Source organism: Nannobrachium achirus, assembly GCF_963921795.1.
Source record: "Nannobrachium achirus genome assembly, chromosome: 6".
Lineage (NCBI taxonomy): Eukaryota > Metazoa > Chordata > Actinopteri > Myctophiformes > Myctophidae > Nannobrachium > Nannobrachium achirus.
The window spans coordinates 45,146,399-45,168,938 of NC_137815.1; the positions used below are offsets into that span (position 1 = coordinate 45,146,399).

Genomic DNA, 22,540 nt, shown 5'->3' on the forward strand with positions numbered 1-22,540 from the left:
AGCCCAGAGTACATGGACAAAATGCGCACTTGCAAACAAACAGCGATACGGACACACACACACACACACACACACACACACACACACACACACACACACACACACACACACACACACACACACACACACACACAGGCACATGCACGCATTTACTCACTCACACACGCAAGTCTCCAGCGCTCGCTCTCTCTCTCTCTCACTCTCTGTCTGTCTGTCTGTCTCTCTCTCTCTCTCTCTCTCTCTCTGTCTCTCTGTCTCTCTGTCTCTCTGTCTCTCCCCCTCTCTCTCTCTCTCTCTCTGTCTCTCTCTTGGAATGACACACGTCACAACCAGGCACGTGGACACATAGACATCAAAGGGGGCTTGAGCCCCTGCCCTTTTATCCATCTGTAAAAAGTGCCCTCCCCAGACCATGAATGCGTTTTTACTATGGTGAAAGAAATTCAAATGCCTTCTCTCCATGCCATACATGTCCTGAAGGCAGCATTCAAGAGAATCGCCTTGTCCAAACTCTCCTGAACTTGAATGCAGCATCTTATGTTGAAAGAATTGCCCTCTCTGTGTAGAAATCAAACATTGAAAAAGCTGCGACACGTTGTGAGCTTGGAGGTCTGCTATTTTTGATATTTTCACCAAAAGGCCCTTTTAGAAATGTCAGCCCCTGTCTCTCTAACATTCTCTGCACGTCCCTGGTCACAACCACACTCAGATGGTCAGCTGGAACTGAATTCACGTGTTGCTTCGTGTTGCTGTGTGTCACGTGTTGGAGACACATGGACGGTCCCTCATTCAGGGCCAACACAGTCAAACAGCGAGGCAGCCAGCCACAGACTGCCACATACTGTCATTGGATGTACTGTCTCCACGCTGCACTTAGTCTCATCCCCACCTACATTATGACTATGATCAGTGTGTGCATGCGTGCATGCTTGCGTGCCTGTGTGCGTGTGCGTGTGCGTGTGTGTGTGTGTGTGTGTGTGTGTGTGCCATGTTTTATTAGCTTTGTGAGATCGTAAAACCAGTAATACAGACCTTGTGGGGACATTGTTCTGGTCCCCCATGAAGAAATGGATGCTTTTTACAGCTGTGGTTTATGATTATATGAAAAGGTTTAGGTTCAGGTCGGGGTCAAGGTGATAGGGTTTGATTCAGGGTTAGGGTTAGTGCAGAGAATGTTAGAGAGGCAGAGGCTGAAATTTCTAAAAAGGCTTTTTGGTGAAAATATTGAAAATAGTCAAGGCAAGCTCACAACACACAACACACAACGCGTTGCGCTGCGACACATTGTGCGCTTGGAGGTCTGCTATGTTTGTTGCTTGACCACACTGAACTAAGCATAATCAAGTCAATACTGGAGTTTGGACAAGGCAATTCTCTTGAATGCTGCCTTCAGGTACATGTATGGCATGGAAAGAGGGCATTTGCATTTATTGCACCATAGTAACAACTGCATTCATGGCCTGGAGAGGGCACTTTATGGATAAAAGGGCATGGGGCTCAAGCCCCCTTTGATGTCTATGTGTGCACGTGCCTGGTAAGGGTTAATTAATACTCTCTCTCTTCCTCTCTCTGTCTCTCTCTCTCTCTGTCTGTCTGTCTGTCTCTCTCTGTCTCTCTCTGTCTCTCTCTGTCTCTCTCTCTCTCTCTCTCTCTCTCTCTCTCTCTCTCTCTCTCTGTCTCTGTCTCCGTCTCTGTCTCTCTCTCTACAACACAGATCCAGAGTTATGTATATGTATTTCTTTGCAAAGGCAAACAAACCAACACACACACACAGACTCACAGAGCACAGACCGTGATCCTCCCACCTCCCTTTTTTCCACTCCAGTGTCTTCTCTACATTTGTCAGCCTGTCACACTCAATCTGTCACTTTCTGTGTCCTCCCCATCACAGACTCACATCACATTCTGTCTCCGTGCCTTGACATACGAGGACAAAGAAAGACCAACCCCATGTTGGTAATTGTTTGCTGTTGCCGGGAGACACGGACACAATCCTCACTTTTTACAGAGAAACTTGTTGATTGAATTATATTGAATATATCACATTTCACCCTTAAAAGGATGTTGTTTTTTAAATGCCAAATTAGAAGTAGAAAAAAAGGGCTGATGATTTTTTACTTTAACCCATTAAGACCAAATGCCTTCTAAATCCGTAGTTTAAAAACACTTCAAAATAGCAGATGGACAAGCTGTGAGTTTGGACATCTGCTATTTCGAAAATGACACAGATGCTTTCCCGGTTTTAGTGGGTTCATATTTAGTCCAAAACCTGCTTAATCAAACTTTTTTTTGTGTCGATTAAAGTTTAGTGGAGTCAGTGGAAATAGCCAAACCGAAATGCCTGAATCTGCCCCAGTCATCTAAACCCTGATTTATGTTTTGTCATATGACAGTGTCTCAACGTGTTGCAGATCAGCTATTTTCAGCAAGCGACGTTCTCACACATGAGTATAAATGAACCGTAAGACTCCTCTGAGGCAGATAGACGTGGGAGTGACTGAGCGGACCACTGTGTAAAAGTCAAAAGGACAATGTCATGGGCGTTGCACTCAGCAAAAGTTCCCGTACATAAACGGTAATATGAAGATTGTATACCACACGTGCCAGAGAAGTGCTTGGGATGACGAGAATGACAGAATGATATATGTTCCGGGAGATGGATTGCTTTGTATCCCTTATCCGAGTCTATCCACAGAAGCTGCTCTGACTATATTTGTCAAATCCTGCGCCCGTATGCGGTGCAACATTTGTCTATGTCTCCTGTGGAGTGTGCGTATACACACGCTGCTGAAGTTTAATTTCAAACAGTGACTCTCCCCCGTTTTCTCTCTCTCGCCGTTTTATTTGACTGAGAAAGATTGCCTGATGAATGTTAACACCACGCACGCAGCCAATTCACTTTGCTGTTGGAATGATTCAGCCCTGAGTGTGACAATGCCTGCGCCCTCCCTCCAGATGGAGTAGTCCTTGAACCTCTTATATTGTTGGATTATCTCTGCGGTTTGTCATCGCCTTTTTTTTGTACCGTTCCCGTTTGTTTATTCCAGTCGTCATGCAGTGAACAGAACAAAAACTCTTCCCCGCCACTCCAAGGACGATGAGTTCTACAAAAAGCTATGTTTTATCATCATACAACAAACACGACCGATCGTCTGATCCAATCAGGGGCTCAATTATAGAAAACTATTGTTTGTTTAAGCTTTGTAGTTACACAAAATGGGGTCTTGCTTTTTTTTGTGACCAACTTTTTATTACATTTTTTCCTTAAAATAGAGTAGGAGACATTACACTTTTTTTTGCATTTCATTGCATTTGACATACAAAATATCCTAACTGAGTAATGATTTCACCTTTTGGGCTGCAGTGAGTAATGTTTGAATCGACTCTGTCTTTGCACCCTGCGCTCGAGCACTGGATGCCTCTAATCGCAGGACCTCATAAAAGGATACTTTCCAGCGGTTGATACTGAGATTATGGGGTCAACTGCTGAAGTGTGTTAGCCTGGAAACCTGACAAATCTTCCAGCTCAAATTGGTCTGGGTGAGGATATGAGGCTAGAGGCGTTCTGTAAGTTAGTAACACACTGTCTTGCTGCAGAAACAGGACTTCCAACTGGGAAAGGCTGTGAATTGAAATAACTGCGCCCTTTAACGCCAAGATTAACTGTATTCCATTTATGCCATAAATGGTTAAATCTACTTTGGACAAATGTCCACTCGTCCTAGACAATTCGCCCTCCTGGCCCCAAAACCCGCACTTAGACTTAGCTACCGCCGTGGCCTGAAGAGTTTTATGCCTTTATTGATAGGACAGTAGACTGACAGGAAATGGGGCGAGAGATGGGGAGTGACACACTGCAAAGGTCGTCCGGATCGGGAATCGAACCGGCGACGCCGCCACGCATCCTTGCCTATATGGCAATGCCGAAGTGGTATGCACCTGGACTAGTAGGCCAGCGGGCACCCCGCCTTGCTTATTGTATTGATGTATTTATTGCCTTGCTTATTGTAAGTCGCTCTAAACTCTAAACTGTTCCTGACTAAAGTATATTTGTTCCTCTCTCTCTCTCTCCCCATCTATATTTCTCACCTCTCCTCCACCTCAACCTGCACCCTCCCAGACAACACGGCCGGTATCCGCACCCAGCGCTCAGGTTTCAACCGCCACGAGCAGAACGTCTACTTCCTGCCCATACTGGTGGTGGACAGCGGGCCTCCCTCTCTCAGCTCCACGGGCACTCTGACCATCCACGTGTGTGGCTGCGACCCCGGTGAGTTGACCGGGATTTAGGCCTGAAACGCAAATCTGTGTCACTTTAGATTTGAACCACTTTAACCATTATTTTTGTGCTTTAACTATTAAAAAATAACAGTTGTACAAGCTCACAGCGTGGCACTCGGTGCCGCGCTGCGAGCTTGTAGATCTGCTATTTTTAGAAAAATCGTGAACATAAATTTGTGCGAGTCTTTGAATGTTTTTGACCCGATTCTATAAATGTCTTCTAAATCCTTCTTCTAAATCGGTGGTTCTCAAACTTTTTCATGTCAAGGACCCCACAAAAATGACATGTATTTGGTTGCGGACCCCCATCTCAAAATATTTAGTTCCAGGGATCCAACCAGAAGCAAATATTTGAGTTACAAATGTTTGCTTTTAAAAATATATATTCAAAGACTTGCAAAAAAATATCAAGATTTTTCAAAAATAGCAGATCTACAAGCTTGCAGTACAGCACTCAGTACTGGGCTGTGAGCTTGTATATCTAATATACAATAACTAATATTATATTCCTGAGCAACATAATGATCTTTCCCACTAAGTTTCATGAAAATTCCATTGCCAACTGCGCAGAACTCTAGCTGTGTCTCTAGCTTGCTTTCTGTGATTAAGACCTTACCTTGATTGGGATAATCAGTCAACATTGCAAAGGTTTGAAGAAAATCACGTTCGTAAAGATGCTTTATATGGGCTTAAAATAAGGAGAAAACTAAAGTTGAATAAAGAAAAGAAAAGAGCTGGTGTCAAAACAAAGTAAAAACACGGGGGAATTGTGGTGGCGGTGCATTAGTGAGTTTCAAGGGCCTCTTTTGCATACAAATGGAGTGCTTCTCTTTCTTTGAAATACAGATGGAGCCATCCAATCCTGCAACGCCACCGCCTATGTGATGAGTGCTGCTCTCAGTCCCGGAGCCCTCATAGCGCTGCTGGTCTGCATGCTCATCCTCATCGGTGAGTGTTAGCATGAATGTGTGATGAAGGGGCAGGGGGATTCCTCTTCATCACAGACCACACCTTCAACAACAGTACATCCATCACATTTCCTGCTGTAAAAGGTGCTCTAAAGTGGAAATAAACGATTTCTAGGGGTTGGCCGTAGCTTAGTGGCTGGAGAGGCAGTCTGGTAATCATAAAGTCATCGGTTGGTCTCCTGGAGAGCCTGTGTCAAAGTGTTCCTGAGCAAGAACAAGCCTCTGACAGCGACCGCTGAACACTCATCGTGACCACAGCCATCAGCTCAAGTGGATCAACAAAGATCCACAGTCCCGCCCTTCAGTTCCTTCATAAACAGCAAAATCCAGAGTGCTAATTTACTGTAACTCAGAGTACAAATTCAGCCAAATGGACTAAAGGGTCAGATCTTACACATTCTGAGTTAGATAAAGATGGCGATATTTACTGTGTATGTATGAAGCAAGTACAAAAAAACAAAAAAAAAAACAATGAGCATTTTTCAGGCTATTAGACGTCTAAAATACATCTAAACAGCTAGATTAAAACCAGGTTTTTTAGACAGCTAAGCTTAGCTCAGTAGTTGATTCGCTGTTTTTTAAAGGAAGGGTGACATCAAAAAATCATTTTTCTATTTTTTATGTTTTTTTTTATGTTATCTGGCCTCAATTACACCCAAAAAAAAAACCAGAGCTTTCAACATGCAGTCGTTTCTGTGTGGTCTTGTGTTTTCTGCATAATGAGGCATTGGCCCTCGGGCCCTGTCGTCATGGACAGCTAGTGCACGCCCTCTCTCCTCCTCGGCTCTACCCTCTGTCTTTTTCGTCCCCGCCCTCTCTACTCTACTCTCCTGCTGTCTCTCTCCTCCACCCTCTGCTTTCACTGCACTGATTATATGAGGAAGTAAACTTCTACATAAATTGTCCTTTAATAATAAATATGGGCATGTAAAATATACCCATTCAGATACCATATTTACATCAATATCCTTCATATCAAGTAGTCCGTTTATGCTTTGGTGAAATAATGAAAATCGCTATGTATCGCATGTACCGTGTTTTCCACCCCCTGGCTGGGTCCGAGGACAAGGCACTGCACCCCGGGTTACAGAGCTCCGTGGAGCCTCCCTCCTCCTTACCGACACTCTGTGTCTGCTGTGTCCGAGCACAACGCACTGCTACCCGGGTAGAGCTCCGTGGAGCCTCCCTCCCTGTACCGACACTCTGTGTCTGCTGTGTCCGAGCACAACGCACTGCTATCCGGGTAGAGCTCTGTGGAGCCTCCTTCCCTGTACCAACACTCTGTGTCTGCTGTGTCCGAGGACAGCGCGCTGCTCCCCGGGTAGAGCTCCGTGGAGCCTCCCTCCCTTTACCGACACTCTGTGTCTGCTGTGACCGTGCACAGGCACGCTGTCCTGTTCTCCCCCCACACACACATGGCATGGCGAGCAGACAGTAAAACGCTATGATAACACAAGCAATAGGTGGTTCTCTAAACTGAGGCATTTAGCCAAAATATGTTGCTATAACTACATAAGGACCGCAAAGTTTTTCTGCATCGCGTAGCGGAGCTATTGGAACGTTACCGCAGGTGGTCTAAATTGAACTCCGCGGGGGTACAGATGTAACCACAGCGGGGTAAGAAAAAACACTCGCGACTCGTATTGAACACAATTCCCCGCCGATGCTGTTTGTGTGTGCCTCGTCAGGGCTCAGCTCAGCCTCTGTTGCTGCCATGGTTGTGTGTCACTGTCTCTTGTATGAAAGCAAAGCAAAGCAGCGAACATGCATCTGCGAGCATGCATCTCTCTGTGTGTGTGAGTGTGTGTGTGTGTGTGTGTGTGTGTGTGTGTGTGTGTGTGTGTGTGTGTGTGTGTGTGTGTGTGTGTGGTGTGTGTGTGTGTGTGGTGTGTGTGTGTGTGTGTGTGTGTGTGTGTGTGTGTGTGTGTGTGTGTGTGAGACCGCTTTGGGTCGGGAGTCTCGGGACCATAGTTTGAGACCCGCTGGCCTATTTATTAAGGGCTGAAGTGATTGATTTGTATTAATAATCAAAATCTACAAAGTAATAGTAACTAAAGCCTCCAAATGAGTGTAGTGGAGAGATAAAGTACATTTGCCTCTGAGATGTAGTGGAGTAGAAGTAAAAGTATTGAAAATTGGAAATACTCAAGTAAAGTACAAATACCTCAAAATTGTACTCAAATACATGTACTTTGTTACTGCGCCATACTAATACTTGTTAGAAAGAGAGGAGGGGGAGGGCTTGGCCTTTGGGGGGGGGGGGTGGAGCAGAGGCAATGATTGACAAGAGAGAGAGAGGCCCCCCTGGTGGTGAGCATAGAGTATGGCAGTTCAGGCCATTTTTAATGACAGCTAAACAGGGTTCATAAGAGAGAGAGAGACCAAGGCTCCATGGAGTGGATTTTCAAGTTTAAACATTTTAAAACATGTTTTTAGGACCAGGGCAAAGACTTTTATGATTGGTAAAAAGAGAATGTCATTTTACCTTTAAGCATCTACTGTATAGACCGTCTATATAGCAGATGAAGTAACCAGTTATAGCTCGATTTTAGACGGACGTCTATGGTTCACTGGGAAGGCTCACGCAACCAAGCATACTTTAAGGGACACTTTTTGAAGTTATCCATATTTCAGCATTGAAATCACACACACAGCAGCAGCAGAAAAACAGGGGGGGGGGAATGACATGAAAGGGGATACATTTTTCATCATTCCTTCACGGGTGACTCATGTCGGACATTTTGTCTGCGCTATTTTTTATGCGAGGGGATAGCTTCTTCTGCCTGAGCAGAAGTACACGTACGTGCGCCCAACGCCAGGCTTTATCCGTGATGTCAAGTCACTTTGTTCTGAGCAACGCTGAAGATGGAATGAAAGGGGGGGGGGGGGGTTGCAAACAGGCAAAAGAGCTGCCTCAGCACAGTATCCCTCTGGAACAGAAGGCTTTAAATAGACAAGCCTTTGCTCACTTTACAAACTTGTACGCAAGTGCTACACACACACGCACACATGCACACGCACACACGCACACACACACACACACACACACACACACACACACACACACACACACACACACACACACACACACACACACAAACTTGCACTCGGATATACAAACACAGACTAGCACATACATATGCTTTTTGCATTTACATCACTTGTGGGGACATTACGTAGACTTCCATTCATTTTTATGCAAGTCCTGTGGCCTTACCCTAACCTCTATCCCTAAACCTAACCCCTAACCCTAACCCTAACCCTAAACCTAACCCTAACCGTTGTGGGGACCTACTATTTTGTCCCCACACTGTCAGAGGTCCCCTGCAGGTGACTGTGTGAACATGCGTTTAGTCCCCATAAGTATAGCTAGACAACCTCACACACACACACACACACACACACACACACACACACACACACACACACACACACACACACACACACACACACACACACACACACACACACACACACACACACACACCTACACGTGCACAATGCATGTACTCTCTCTCTCCGTCTCTCTGCCTCTCTCTCTCTCTCTCTCTCTCTCTCTCTCTCTCTCTCTCTGCCTCTCTCTCTCTCTCTCTCAGAGGAAGAGCAGACCTGAGAGGGTTAGCATTGTCATCACTGAAAGTTTTATGAGACGGCTTCTCACTCTCCTCATCCTGCTCCACTGTGCCAGAAATAAAGAATCAAGATGTTTGGTCTCCCTTGCGCGCAGCACTTTACATATGTTTTACATTATGTAGGCTGTGAATGATGGATGGCGTGACACAGGGTTCGCTTCAACTTTGAATAACGGGTTGCTTGTTTTGTTTTGCTTTCTTAGCTTTGAAACAGCCTCTGTAATGAGGCGAGTTAAAGCCGTGTTTCCCATTAGCCAAAACATATTCCGGTGTGGCGTCGAAAGCAGGGGCATGATTTATTCATCAAGGTTCTAAAAGCCAGAAATGCTGTACACTGTACTGTATATATCTCTAGACACTGGCCCCCAGAGTTTATATACATTTGTTGTTGGTTAAGCGCCGTGTTTGGTGCTCTGGAACTTATCCAAACAAATCAGAGTTGGACTTAACTCCCGTTTAGATACCGTGTCGATGGTATGTGCGTATTTCTGAAGAGCGACATTCTCACTGAAGTCCATACCATGCATTATTCAGAATAGCAGAGCTGATGTTTCACCCCTTTTTTACATCATGGTGTCAGATTTAGGACTACAACTATATATTATTTTCTTAGCGATTATTCTATCGATTAATTTTTTATAATTTTTATCCCACAAATTTGTAACCCATTTTTTCACCCAGTGCCAATTGCCTAAGCTGTAATCCTGGGCTCTGCTCTCCCTCTGCCTCGCCTGGGTAGACAACGGATTGACCTCATGCTTCCTTCTATGCATGAGTTGTCCAAGTTGCTGCTTTTCACCTGCCAGGGGGGATTTCCCCGGTTTGGACGTAGCGCATGGAAGGAACACGTTATTCCAACCAGTTCCTTTCCCCTCCATCAGGCACCGCAGCTTGCCAGGGGGAGGCATTATAGAGACCAGGATTACTGCATGTTTTTGTGAGGGTATCTACCCTAGGAGACACGGGGAGAACATGCAAACTCCACACAGAAGGGCCCTTTTTCCAACTGCACCTAGGGTGTGGGCGCTGATGACGCACGCGGAGGAGGGAACATGCCCCCAGCGCCCCACAGCGTCCCCCAGCGGGAATCGAACCCAGGACCTTCTAGCTGTGAGGCGACAGCGCTACCAACTGCACCACCATGTCCCCCCTATCGATTAATTTTTAAACGATAAACTAATCTTGAAGCGTGTTATTTTCATAATTTCTTTTAGATATCAATATCATAATAGAATTTTTTATAATGGAATAAATGGATTAGTCTGTTTAACCACTTTTCAAATTCATTGTATAAAAGTGTCACACAAAAATATTATCATTATTATTATTATTATTAATCAGTTTGTTGGATTAACTGTTGCACCCCAGTCAGATTACAGATCGTGGCAAACAAGTCCCTGCATTGACTGAGTGATGTCGATTGGTAGAAAATACTCCCTTATGGCTGGAGGCACAGATTGAGTGGAAGCACCTGGATGCTGCTGCCTGTCTGCTGTGTGGACAGTATATAATCTACAAGCCGCAAGAGGCGGGCTCAGGGGAACGAAAATGGACAGCAGTGTTTTAGCAGTGGTTTGGTGGTATTAATAGAGTTGGCTGGCTGGAACGGAGTGGGCCATGTGCAAGCTACAGCAATCATCACATTAGCCAATACTTTGCTTCTCTCTCTAAAAGCATGAACAACATACTGTACACACAGATGGATAAGCTTTGTGCTGCCTGTTCACGGACAGTGCACACACTTACATGCACATACTGTATAGCAGGGCTACTCAACGTAAGATGGCTCAGGGGCCACTCAGCAAAATACCAAAAGTCCAAGGGCTGTGTGCTAAAAATGACGGACCTATTTTGGACGCTTAGGGCAGTGGTTCTCAACCTTTTCAGGCCGCGACCCCAAAAATAATCATATTTCAACTGGGGACCCCCCCACCCTCACAAACACTAAGAGTTGAGGCATTACATTTTGTATAACATTTCTATTGTGAAAATAGCGTTGTGAGGCGTGAGCATGTAGATCTGCTATTTTCACAATTTCCACCTCTAATAATTGACAATTTGGTCAATGTTTAATTTGTCATTTTATTAAAAGGTATTAAAAGGTCCTTAAATTGTCACTTTAGAAATGTGAAGATAACCCTCTATACACTTTAACTTTATGTTGGTTTGTTTACTGTTGAGAGAAAACAATGGGACCCCCCAGAATAATTTGGGGACCCCCCCTTGGGGTCCTGACCCACAGGTTGAGAACCACTGGTTTAGACAATGATTTTGTAACACACTACATTACTAGTCTAAAAATGAAGAAAACACACAGAAAACAGCCACGTTTCCATCTATAATGCCAAACCTCATTGAACAAAAAGATTGTCATGGAATGATTACTGATGGAATGATGAAGTTTCTTCTTTTGGAACAAACAAAATAGCAAAAAGGTAAAACATGTTTTGTATAAAACAAGACAAAAATAGTTTCTTAAGGGTCTTGGAGAAAAACAGAAAATAATGACATCAGAAATTATTTGTCCACACTGAAAGTAGAAAAAATAAATATTGTTATGACCATGACGGGCCGCATAGATGTGCCACAAGGCTGCTTTCACTCTGGAGTCCATCATTTGGCTGAAACATTTCAAAAAGTCTTGAAATTGTATTAGATTATTTTTATTTTTTTATCTGTAAGCTTGTAGATAAGCAATTTTTGCTATTTGTTGTACAAAGTATAAAGGGCTTACTCTAAGTGCAAAACTGCAGTGCAAACCTTTAGCACTGCATCCTTTCGTATAGTGAGGGAGCAGCCCCGCCCACACAAGCACACACATCCATTAACTACCTGGCCCAAGCAGAGAGCGCTCCTTCTCCCGAGGCTGGACCACCCCTATTACATCAATTGTTGGATGATGAGAAAAATGAAAACAAATTTCTGCCTAATTACCCTACAAACAAACAGTCCCTCTATCAGTTCATTTAAGGGGCCTGATGTGATGAATCCATTCCACTGCGCCGCAGCATCTGCACGCATCCGTTCCAATTACCACCCATCTGCCGCGATGAACTCCTGGGCTCGCTCAGCCAGCGTGGCCCAAGGGGAAATTAGCCGTCTTGTCAGGAACGCTTATCGAAACATCTGTACACGAGGGGGCCGAGGCATTGTATGCGGAGGTAATAGCTGTATACAGGTACATATGGTTCCTACAGAGTCAGAGCGTGTATCTGTGCACTTGTACATGGCCTTGGACGTGAGCTATTTGTGTACCTGTAGCCAGATAGGCATCCGTGGGAAACAGTGGGCGTTTGCGGTGTGCATAACGGCATAACAGATACGGTGATGACGCACACTGGCAAGATTAGTGATTGTCGGACTGGAAGTTATTGATGCCGTTTCTTTACACAAGACATGTTGATTGATGGCCTAAGCAACAGCCTGATATTAAATGATCTCGCCTTCTATCAATCTTAACAAAAATACATGCAGTATTCCCAGTAAATAGAATAAAAGCACGTCTGCAAACAAAAGCACATTACCGCCACCCGCAGTGCGATGTGATGGAAATTACTGGCCGGCATTTCCAAGAAGCAGCTGATCTGTATGTACAAAACAGTTTGCAGTGTCAGGGTCCCCACCTCCCATTACTCTGCTCATCAGTGGGAATTGAGAGTAATTGTCTGAGCGCATGCTTGGCACGCACGGCAGCACGCTCCAGAGTCTATCACGAGCTGTGACTGCTTCCTGGACCCCGTGGCAATTAACTCTACCCATTTATGGAGCAGAAGAAGAATAAACACAATGAGCGGAGATGCCGGCGTCCCGGCGGACCGCACCAAACAATGTAAGTGGAGTGTGATTGTACATTATCAGTCAGAGATATTGCATAAAAGGCCCCCAGACGATCTTCAGTGTTTTTTTCCTCTTCACTTCGAGCGCCGCTCTTCCCGAGCAGGCCGTTTTCTCCTCAGCAAGTTATTCAGGTCATTTACACCAAATAAAGACAATTACTGGGACCTGCAACAAGTCATTTGTATAGATTAATATGCTTGTCAGAGAGTCTCTTAGTGCTCAGTGAATGGAAAGGAAGGAGCCAGGATTGAAAGGAAAGAGTGAAACAAATATCGTGAGTCACCTACCAACTTCCAAGGTAACGCAATGTTGAGTTACATAGGCCTACTTTACAGGAGTGGTTCTCAAAGTGGTGTCCGGGGACCCTCAGGGGACCTTGAGGTTGTTCTCCTGCAACATTAGTTAATATAGCATAACATTTTAACAATTTAAAGGACCACTTCACCTCTGGGACTAACTCAGGATTGTGTTGATCGTCTCCCAAACAACAATAAAATACGATCTGGTTGTCCCAGAGGTGAAGTGGTCCTTTAACTGCATTTTTTCGTAGATGTGCAATTTCCTAAAAATCTTGAACAATTTGAAAAAGAAAAAGGTTGATAACCAATGCTTGGTATACTCACACTTCTGAATCTGTGGGCCACATTACAAAAATGTCAAGGGGCCATGGGCCAGTTGATAAAATTACATTACTCTCTCTTTTATTTGCTTTATTTCCACGTAACTTAAGACAAGTGCAATGTGCATTATGTTATGGCTTGGAATTCCATTTATATTCTATCAATGACACAATTTGTAATCAAAGTCATTTGCTAAATGTTCTCTCTTTTTAATAAGTCTGTGCAATTAGCATATTCCACACAAACACTAAAACAAACAAATGGGGTCCATGCTCAAGCTACCTCAACCCTATGTTCCCTCAGCCTTATGTTCCCTCAGCCTTATGTTCCCTCAGACCTATGTTCCCTCAGCCCTATGTTCCCTCATCCCAAAATAGGACCCTATGTTCCCTCAGCCCTATGTTCCCTCAGACCAAAAATAGACCCTATGTTCCCTTAGCCCTATGTTCCCTCAGCCCTATTTGGGCTGGAACCTGGAACCTCCAGAGTACCCTGGAACCTCCAGAGCTCCAGGGACCACCCTCCGCATCTCTAGCCCGACTTAGGACACCTTCCCGGGCCGGGCGCCACCCAGCGCCAGCCTCTATACCTCCGTGATGGAGGGTGTTCCCATTTACTGCAGGAGAGTTTTTCAAAGGAAGGAGGAGGGAGAGGAGCCCTGGCTCCTAGACCACCTCCAGGCTCCGTCCCAAATCCTGGTTCTTTTTCCCCCCTCAGAGGGGAGAGGGGGGAGAGCTCCGTTCTGTTAGGTGTTTGCTTTTACCGCCCGATAGAATTTCAAAGGAGGACACGGGGAGGATTCCCCAGGGACCGGCGGGGGTCCACGGACCACCAGAGCACCAGGGCCGACGTGCCGGACCCTCAGCCCGACTTGGGACACCCTTCTGGGCAGAGCGCCACCCAGCGCCGGCCTCTATACCTCCGTGATGGAGGGAGTGCCCACTTTAGGCACTGGCTAACATTATAAGGCAGGGACAGGGAGAACCAGCCCAGGGGGTCCCTGGAACCTCCGGAGCTCCAGGGACCACCCTCCGCGACTCAAGCCCGACTAGAGACACCCTCCTGGGCAGGGCGCCGCTCGGCGCCGGCCTCTATACCTCCGTGATGGAGGGAGTGCCCACTTTAGGCACTGGCTAACATTATAAGGCAGGGGCAGGGAGAACCAGCCCAGGGGGTCCCTGGAACCTCCGGAGCTCCAGGGACCACCCTCCGCGACTCAAGCCCGACTAGAGACACCATCCTGGGCAGGGCCCTATTTTGGGCTGAGGGAACATAGGGCTGAGGGAACATAGGGTCTATTTTTGGGTTGAGGGAACATAGGGCTGAGGGAACATAGGGTCTATTTTGGAATTGAGGGAACATAGGGCTGGGGGAAACATAGGGTTGAGGGAACATAGGGTATAATAAATTGTTAGGGAGTGAGGGAACATAGGGCTGAGGGAACATAGGGCTGAGGGAACATAAGGCTGAGGGAACATAGGGTTGAGGTAGCTTGAGCATGACCACATTTGTCTGCTATTTGTCTGTGTTGATATTTGTCTGCCTGCTATCAAGTGGGATACCATTAAAGATAGCTGAGCACATCGCTACTTATAATAGATACCCAGACTGTTTAGCTGTTTAATTATTTCATTTGATTTGCATTTAGGCCTACAGTGACGTTTTGGGTATGGTAATTAGTCGGACAGAGCCACTGGTTAAAAAAAATACAAAAGAATTCAATGGCCACTTTCAAGATGTTTTGGCCATTATCTCTGGAACGCAAGCTTGTTGGATGCGTGACTTCGAGGACATTAAGCTGGTGGGCCAGTCAAAATTGTGCCGCGGGCCAGAAGTGGCCCGCAGGCCGGAGTTTGAGTATCACTGCTTTACTGTATTTGCAGTCCCCTTTACGCTGCATATAAGCAAGTATCATCCATCTAGTTTGAGTGCTAAACGATCTGGCCATATATCTCATTTTAACCGAGCATGGGTCTAGTCATGTGAGCTCAGAGCATCAAACATTCCGTGCCATCCTGGACAGCACAGACACCATAATAGATGGTCTTTCTTGTATTGCGGGGTTCGCACACATTTGTTTTAGGCAACAGACTACATGTGTACATTCCAGAAGATGTATTGCACCCACAGTTTAATGATCTATCTAAGTGTCCCCTCATCGGCATTCATTCGCTGTACCTGCTCAAGGTCCCTGTTGTGGAGAAAGAGAGGGAACAGAATTTCTGCGAAAATTAAGGAACACATGGAGAGTCCCGGCTTCAAAACAATCTGAATTCCACCGGTTTTCAAAGAATAAATTGACATCTACCCTTGTAAAATGACTGATCACACAAGATTTTCATTGTAGGTAACCTAAGGCCTTGGTTGATATACCTTAAGAACACTTTGTGAATGTGATGCGTTTTTGCTCTGCTTGCTCTGCTTTAGCCTATAACAAAGCATTCCACTATGATGATACAGTTGTTACAACTAAACAGCTATGTCCTTTAACCTCAGTCTTTTCAGCATACTAATATCTATAATCCCACCGGTCCGGTTGTTTGAGCCACAATTCCATGGGCTCTACCACGAGTGGCCTGAAAGACCAATCATAATAGTGAATTACAAAAGGCGTGCTACACAAAAATTACAAAGCCAATTTTAGATCAAAGAGATGGCTTTCATGGTATAAAACTAGACCAGTGCTACAGTAGCTACTGTATGTGTGATCAGAACGTAACACCTGATAACAATGGTCAACACAGCCTGGGCAGGAGAGATGTTGGTACACACACACACACACACACACACACACACACACACACACACACACACACACACACACACACACACACACACACACACACACGCACTCATGCACACACACACACACACACACGCACTCATGCACACACATGCACACCCCTTCTACACGTAACTGCCCATTGCTGCAAGTGTAAACTTAATACCCGATACAGTTGTTAGGTCCCCCAGGGATCTACACTTGGCCTTCTGTTTACCACTCAACACTAAATCTCTTTGGTGAAAATTGCAGATCCACAAGCTCACAACTATTATGAGATGCCCAGGATAGGGATGCTAGGGTTCATTCATGTGGATAAGATGAGTAATGTTTGTCAGTTGTGGTTTGTAAAAACACCAAAGTGTGCCCCTCCTACCGTGGCTGAACGACAACGATAGTGCACGCCTACTGGTTGAAAGGTTGATGTCCAGAAATGTTCATTTCAAGTTCAAGTTTAAGTCAGTTTATTGTCTGTTTACACGACATTTGTTGTAATGTGCAACAAGTGCCATCCTACGAGAAACACTAAAAAGAAATACACCACATCAAAAAACACATAGACACATACAGACTTCAACATAAGACCAGCAATAAAACACAGTAAAATAAGAAAGTACGGTGCCATGGCATTGGTCCGAAGGTTTATTAGTCCGAAGGTTTATTAGTCCGAATTTATTACGAATACTATGCCTAACTCTAACCCTAACCCTAACCTCAGTAACCCTAACTAAATTCGGATTAATGAACCTTCGGACTAATGAACCTTTGGACTTATGAGCAGTCCCCGAAAGGACAGGTAGAGAGAAGGGTTTCACATACAGACACTGCCACACTTGTAGTGCAGTGGTTCTCAAATATATGTTCATGTCAGGGACCCCCAAAATTATATTGTGCTGCGGACCACCATTTGAATGCCAGGTGCCGCCATAAGAGAAGATCTTAATTGTTAGATATATATTAAGTACAGAATTGTACAACTGTCTATAGTAGATGGGGATTGAGGGACAGCGAATACAATTCCCGGCACCGGCCTTGCCGAGATGCTGCCGCGGCAGGTGCCGGCCGTTACCTAACCCTAACTCTAACCCTAAACCTAACCTTAACCTCAGTAAAACTATGCGCCGACGTTCCTACCTGCCGGTCCGTGCGGCGGCTGCCGGTCCTTCCTGCCGGTCTGTACGGCGGCCGCCGGTCCTACCTGCCGGTGCGTGCGTTCGAACTGCCGGTCCTGTTCTATGCCTGTCGAGGCAATTCCGCGGCAGACGCCGGTGCCGGGAAGTGTATTAGCTCTTTCTGTGGGGATTGGGGAAAGATAAATCTATGATCTGAATAGTCATTCTAATACAGTACAATCTCTCATCGATTACCTTCTGGTGAAATTCTAGCCAAATTATCCACTTTCAACCTGGCGTCCCTATTTTGTGCATGTAATAGCTAGTAGCTAGGCAAAACAAAACGAGTGTAAATGGCAGCAAAACATCAAATAGCTTGTAGATTTCTTTTTTACCATAGTGCTTAATGGTTAAGCTGTTCTTCGCGAGCTTGTAGATCGGCTATTTTTGGCTAAAGTTCTCAGAATATGGACGCTAGGGTTCAAGTGGTTAATATAAGGACCCTCTAGGGGTCCCGGACCCCCTGTTGAAGACCCTTGTGCTAGTGAATACTGTTTATGTAGCTATCCCAATTCACTCCCTTCCTTTTTATATTAATGTGCAATACCACGCTAATTTAGCTCAGAATACATGATTCATAAATATGTGTGTTGGTGTGTTTTCATTATCATTATGGGACGTGGTAATTTGTTGTTATCATGAGCCGTACATCTAATTTTAGTTGAGGTTTCCAAGAGAATAGGAGCATCCCTCAGGAGGAATGATGAAGTCGGGGGCGCGAGCGTCTGAGCGAATTGAAAGCGGTTTAATCACATATGTAGGCAGTAATTAAAATAACTAAAATGAGATTAAATCTTCATTGATTTATTTAGATGCATACAGCCTTTGTTTTCCTCATCTCATTAGGCTATAGAGGAATCCATACAAACTTTTCCTTTTTAATCCAGATTTATAACTAAACTGAGATTAAATCTTCATTGATTTATTTAGATGCATGCAGCTTTTTTGTTGCTCTCGTCTCATTAGTCTATTAAGGGATCAAACTAAATACATTTCTTTTTTTATTCCAGACTTTATTTTCCTTGCCATTTGTCTCTATCCATTGTAGTTGGTTGGTGTCCTCTGTTTCTTGGCAGTGATGTAAGCTTGAATCTCTGTGGTGCTTGGACTTACAAGTATTGAAAAAAAAGATTGGAATCCGTTAAGCCTCTGACATAATATTTCTGGGGAAAGCAATTAGCATTGTAGAAATTCAATTCTCATGCAATTGAAATGTAAAACTTAAAATATTATTTGAGAAAGGTAATTGTCTTTATGGGGGGACCAAAGTTACGCAAATTAGAGTTGGAAACGTGTGTGATTTTAGCCTCCATTTTCATACTTGCATTAAACTAATTTGCACATTCCAGTAAAACCTGCTTTACTTGACAGAAACCTTATTGAGGACCTGACTTCACATTTTGATCTCCGGGTTGGATATGTCTTCATTGATGAAGTGCAGTTCCTCTTTTTCCATCGACCTCTTCAAACCTTTTGCCTGACAGGGTTAGGGTCTTTAAAGTCACGGATTTCAAGGCAATGACAGTTTTCAACATCCTATGATTTGTGGCATTTACCTCAAACCAGTTCTATATTGGGGGCCTCATTTAACAACTTCTGTTATGCTGAACAAAAACCCATTACACTAAACATCAACTATCCATATGATTTAATACTGCAATACCCGCAGATGGTAATCATTTCTTTTTATGTGTCTCTCATGGTCACTCTCCACCTCTCTTTCTTTCCCTCTTTCTATCAAGTCCTGGTTTTGCTGATCCTGAGTCTCAAACGGCACAGGAAGGGCCAGCGGATGTCCGAAGACGAGGAGGACATGAGGGACAACGTCATCAAGTACAACGACGAGGGTGGAGGGGAGCAGGACACGCAGGCGTACGACATGAGCGCCCTGAGGAACCTCTACGACTTCCCTGAGGCCAAGAGCTCCGATTCCGGCCCGGACATACGCTCGCTGCCCCAGTGGTCCCAGGCCAGCCGGACCCTGGGGGCGGGCGGCGCAAAAGGAGCCAGGGCAGCGGCCGGGGCGGCAGACTTCTCAGTTTTCAAGGGCTATATCCGCAAGAAGGTGGAGCAGGCCGACGCGGACCTGTCGGTCCCGCCGTATGACTCCTTCCAAACGTACGCCTTCGAGGGCAACAGCTCGCCGGCCCTCTCGCTCAGCTCCATCCACACGCTGTCCACCGCCTCGGAGCAGGATTTCTCCTACCTCAGCGACTGGGGGCCGCGTTTCAAGCAGCTGGCGGGCTACTACGCCCCGGGGAACACAGATGAGGAGGGGTCCTAGCACAGCTAGGTTTGCACAGAGACCTTAAAACTCTCTCTGTGCTCTTTCTGCCTAACATTACTGTAACTTCTTATCCGCCTCCTCCTCTGACCCTCGAGTGTTCGACCGAGAGTCAGCAGAACGCACAACCTCCTCGATGTGGAAAGGGAGAAAGAAATATATATCAGCAGCAGTGTCTTTGAACTTAATTTTGGTGAAAATGAATCAGTTAAAAACTATTTACTTTCTTACTTCAAAATACATTACACTGCTCACAAGTTTTATTTATTTTTTATTTTTTTGTAAGAGTTCCTGTTCCTGATACTTTGAGAAATGTAAAGGAAGAAGATGAGAGCAAGAGAGAGATTCATTCGCCATTCCGTTTACTCCTCAAACTTTTTCAAAAGGGTAATGGTGGCCCACAAACATTACCATTTAAATATATCCGGAGGCAGGATTTTCTCTCTCATGGACGTGAACCTTGTTATTTGTTTTTTCTTCATTGTGGAACTGGTCCAAAGCTCAAATTATGAATACTGGAGGACTCAGAGCAGTTGACATTTAGGGTTTTGCAGAGCCAAGACAAAATATATGTTTAAAAACATCCGTATTTATTTAAGGGGAAGCATATTTATGTATTTATTAATTTCTATGTATTTATTTATTTATTCCGACTGTAATTGGACACGCTGGACTATAACATGAAAGTGTTAAAAAAATAAAGGGAGGAGGCCAATGGAAGTGGAACACGGACAGGCATTGAGGAGGGAGACATTTGTATGGTCACAGTAAACTACTGGAACTATTTGTATTTATTTTCTAGGAACGCTGTTTTTGTATAAAAAGCAACTGAAGAGCGGTGGATTGAAAAGACAGATGGAAAGTAAAAGCAGAAAGGATGTGCCAATTCAGTCCCAAGATTGCCTGGGATTGACATGAATTTGCTGTACGTATTTTTGTGGTTTATAAAGTGTTTTTTTAGGGGTCACATACTGTATTTGAGACATTGTGCGTCAACGGTTTCTTTTCTTATTCTCTTTACAGCCGATGATGAGGCAACAAGGCACAAAAACCCGACTAAACTAAAAGGACTGTCTTTGTTTCACAGATTCGGATGGTTGTCAGATCCATCCCACCGGGCAACGATGTTCATTCCAGATTTGTGTGTGTTTTAGCTTGTTTTATATTCATTTGATTCGTTTTTTTGATATTCCACTTGGGCGGGTTGGGGGAAGGGTGAAGTTTAAGACAGATTTAAGTGCGTTATTACTGACCACCGCCACCTAATATCCACAACCTATTCAATGTTGACCTTAACTTGCAAATGTATGGAAAAAATTAAAAAAACGAATAAATATTTAATTTTTTGGGGTAAAGGCCTCTGAATCTCACTAGGATAAATCGAAACACTGGTCCAAAGTAAATCAGACCATATCATAACATAAACAGGACATCCATGTCCCTAATTAGCGTTTGCTGAAGATGTCTCCTGAATAATGAATAATTGTGTAGCTATGGCGTGTGTTTACACCAGGGGTAGAGTTGAAGAATAGGCTTAGACAGAAGCATATGGACCATATGACAGGCCAAAGCCAAACAAAGATCATCCACTCGGTATGATCAGTCCCCGCTGCCTGCCTCCTGCCAAACTCCTGTAATTGTCTCGCTCACTAGAGGATATAGTGAGGCGTGTGAAGTTGCTTTCATCTTTATAGTGTCTGACTGCTGCAACAAAGGCCTGGTCACTGGTTCACGTTAGTTTGCTTCCAGACTGGATTTAAAAAGGAACTGTCAAACCGTTTTCTTTCCTTTTTCTTCTTTCATGGTCAGTAGAACTGTACAGCATGAAAGTTTTTTTGGACAGCTCTGATTACGACACTGTTTACCAGTAAAACTCTGGTGACAAATGCCTGTTTTGGAAAATCCGAAATCCGGAGACTCAGTGGCAACAGTTGCAAAAATCGGAAAAAGTCAACCCTGGTCCGAAAATAAATATGAAACGGGCGGCAGTGTGCAAACGTGATTGACAATGTGAGGTTGATTTTCTTATTTACGTGCTCCGAAATTCGCTCTGATATTCGCCCCGAAAAACACAGCAGTGAGCAAAGACCTTAAGAGGTTAAACCACTTACGCCTGATCTATGGTCAGCATGTGTCGCATCAGAATGTGGCAGAGTATAAAGCGCTTATTTTTCTATTTTTTTACACTTCTCCTGTCGTTTTAATGACGTGTCCAAAATAGGGACGCCAGGGTTCATGTCAAAGCTGATCTTTGGGGACGGCAGGAGGAAGTGAAGGTCCCCAAGGTTGCTGTCGGGGCAGTACGTTCCCCTTTCTCCCCGCTTTATTCATCTTCCTCCATGGTGGCAGCAGAAGCCATTTCTCAGGGATGATCGGACGTACATGTGAACATATTAATGTGTTGCCAGCTCGCCATAAATCTGACCATTCTTCCCCGACTCCAAGGGCACCACCAGGACCTCCATTTGTTATGCAGATTGATGTTTTGTGATTGACAGTGCTCTCTCTCTCTCTCGGGGTGTGTGTGTGTGTGTGTGTGTGTGTGTGTGTGTGTGTGTGTGTGTGTGTGTGTGTGTGTGTGTGTGTGTGTGTGTGTGTGTGTGTGTGTGTGTGTGTGTGTGTGTGTGTGTGCGTGCGTGCGTGCGTGCGTGCGTGCGTGCGTGCGTGCGTGCGTGCGTGCGTGCTTGTGTTCTGTATTTGGGGGGTTGTTTGGTGCAATTGAAATATCCCCATTGCTTCCTTCTGCACTTGGGTGGATAATGACAATTGATTAAACACTGGTGGTGGGGAGGGCTGAATGTGCACGCGCTGAGGGAAGTATTCATCATGCAGCCTAATAGCCTGGTGGTGTGGTGGCACTGTACAATAGCTTTAAGTTATTCTTCTTCAGACATGCTCAAAAGCCAAGCTCCCACTTTCACTAGGGGGAGCAACAAATCCATGTGCTTTGAGCATGCTGTATGG

General features: G+C 44.9%; 1 protein-coding gene across 1 annotated transcript in view; it reads left to right on the forward strand.

Annotated features, from left to right (window-relative positions):
* cdh22 (cadherin 22) overlaps positions 1 to 19,576 on the forward strand; it is a gene marked incomplete at both ends in the record, with an annotated part of 130,372 nt that extends 110,796 nt beyond the window's left edge. Inside the window, 3 exons of the mRNA XM_080728487.1 lie at positions 4,121 to 4,270; positions 5,128 to 5,229; positions 19,035 to 19,576. Of these exons, the coding sequence (XP_080584613.1) occupies positions 4,121 to 4,270; positions 5,128 to 5,229; positions 19,035 to 19,576 (794 nt within the window). The remainder of the gene's footprint in view (positions 1 to 4,120; positions 4,271 to 5,127; positions 5,230 to 19,034) is intronic.
* Between the last annotated feature and the right edge of the window lie 2,964 nt (positions 19,577 to 22,540).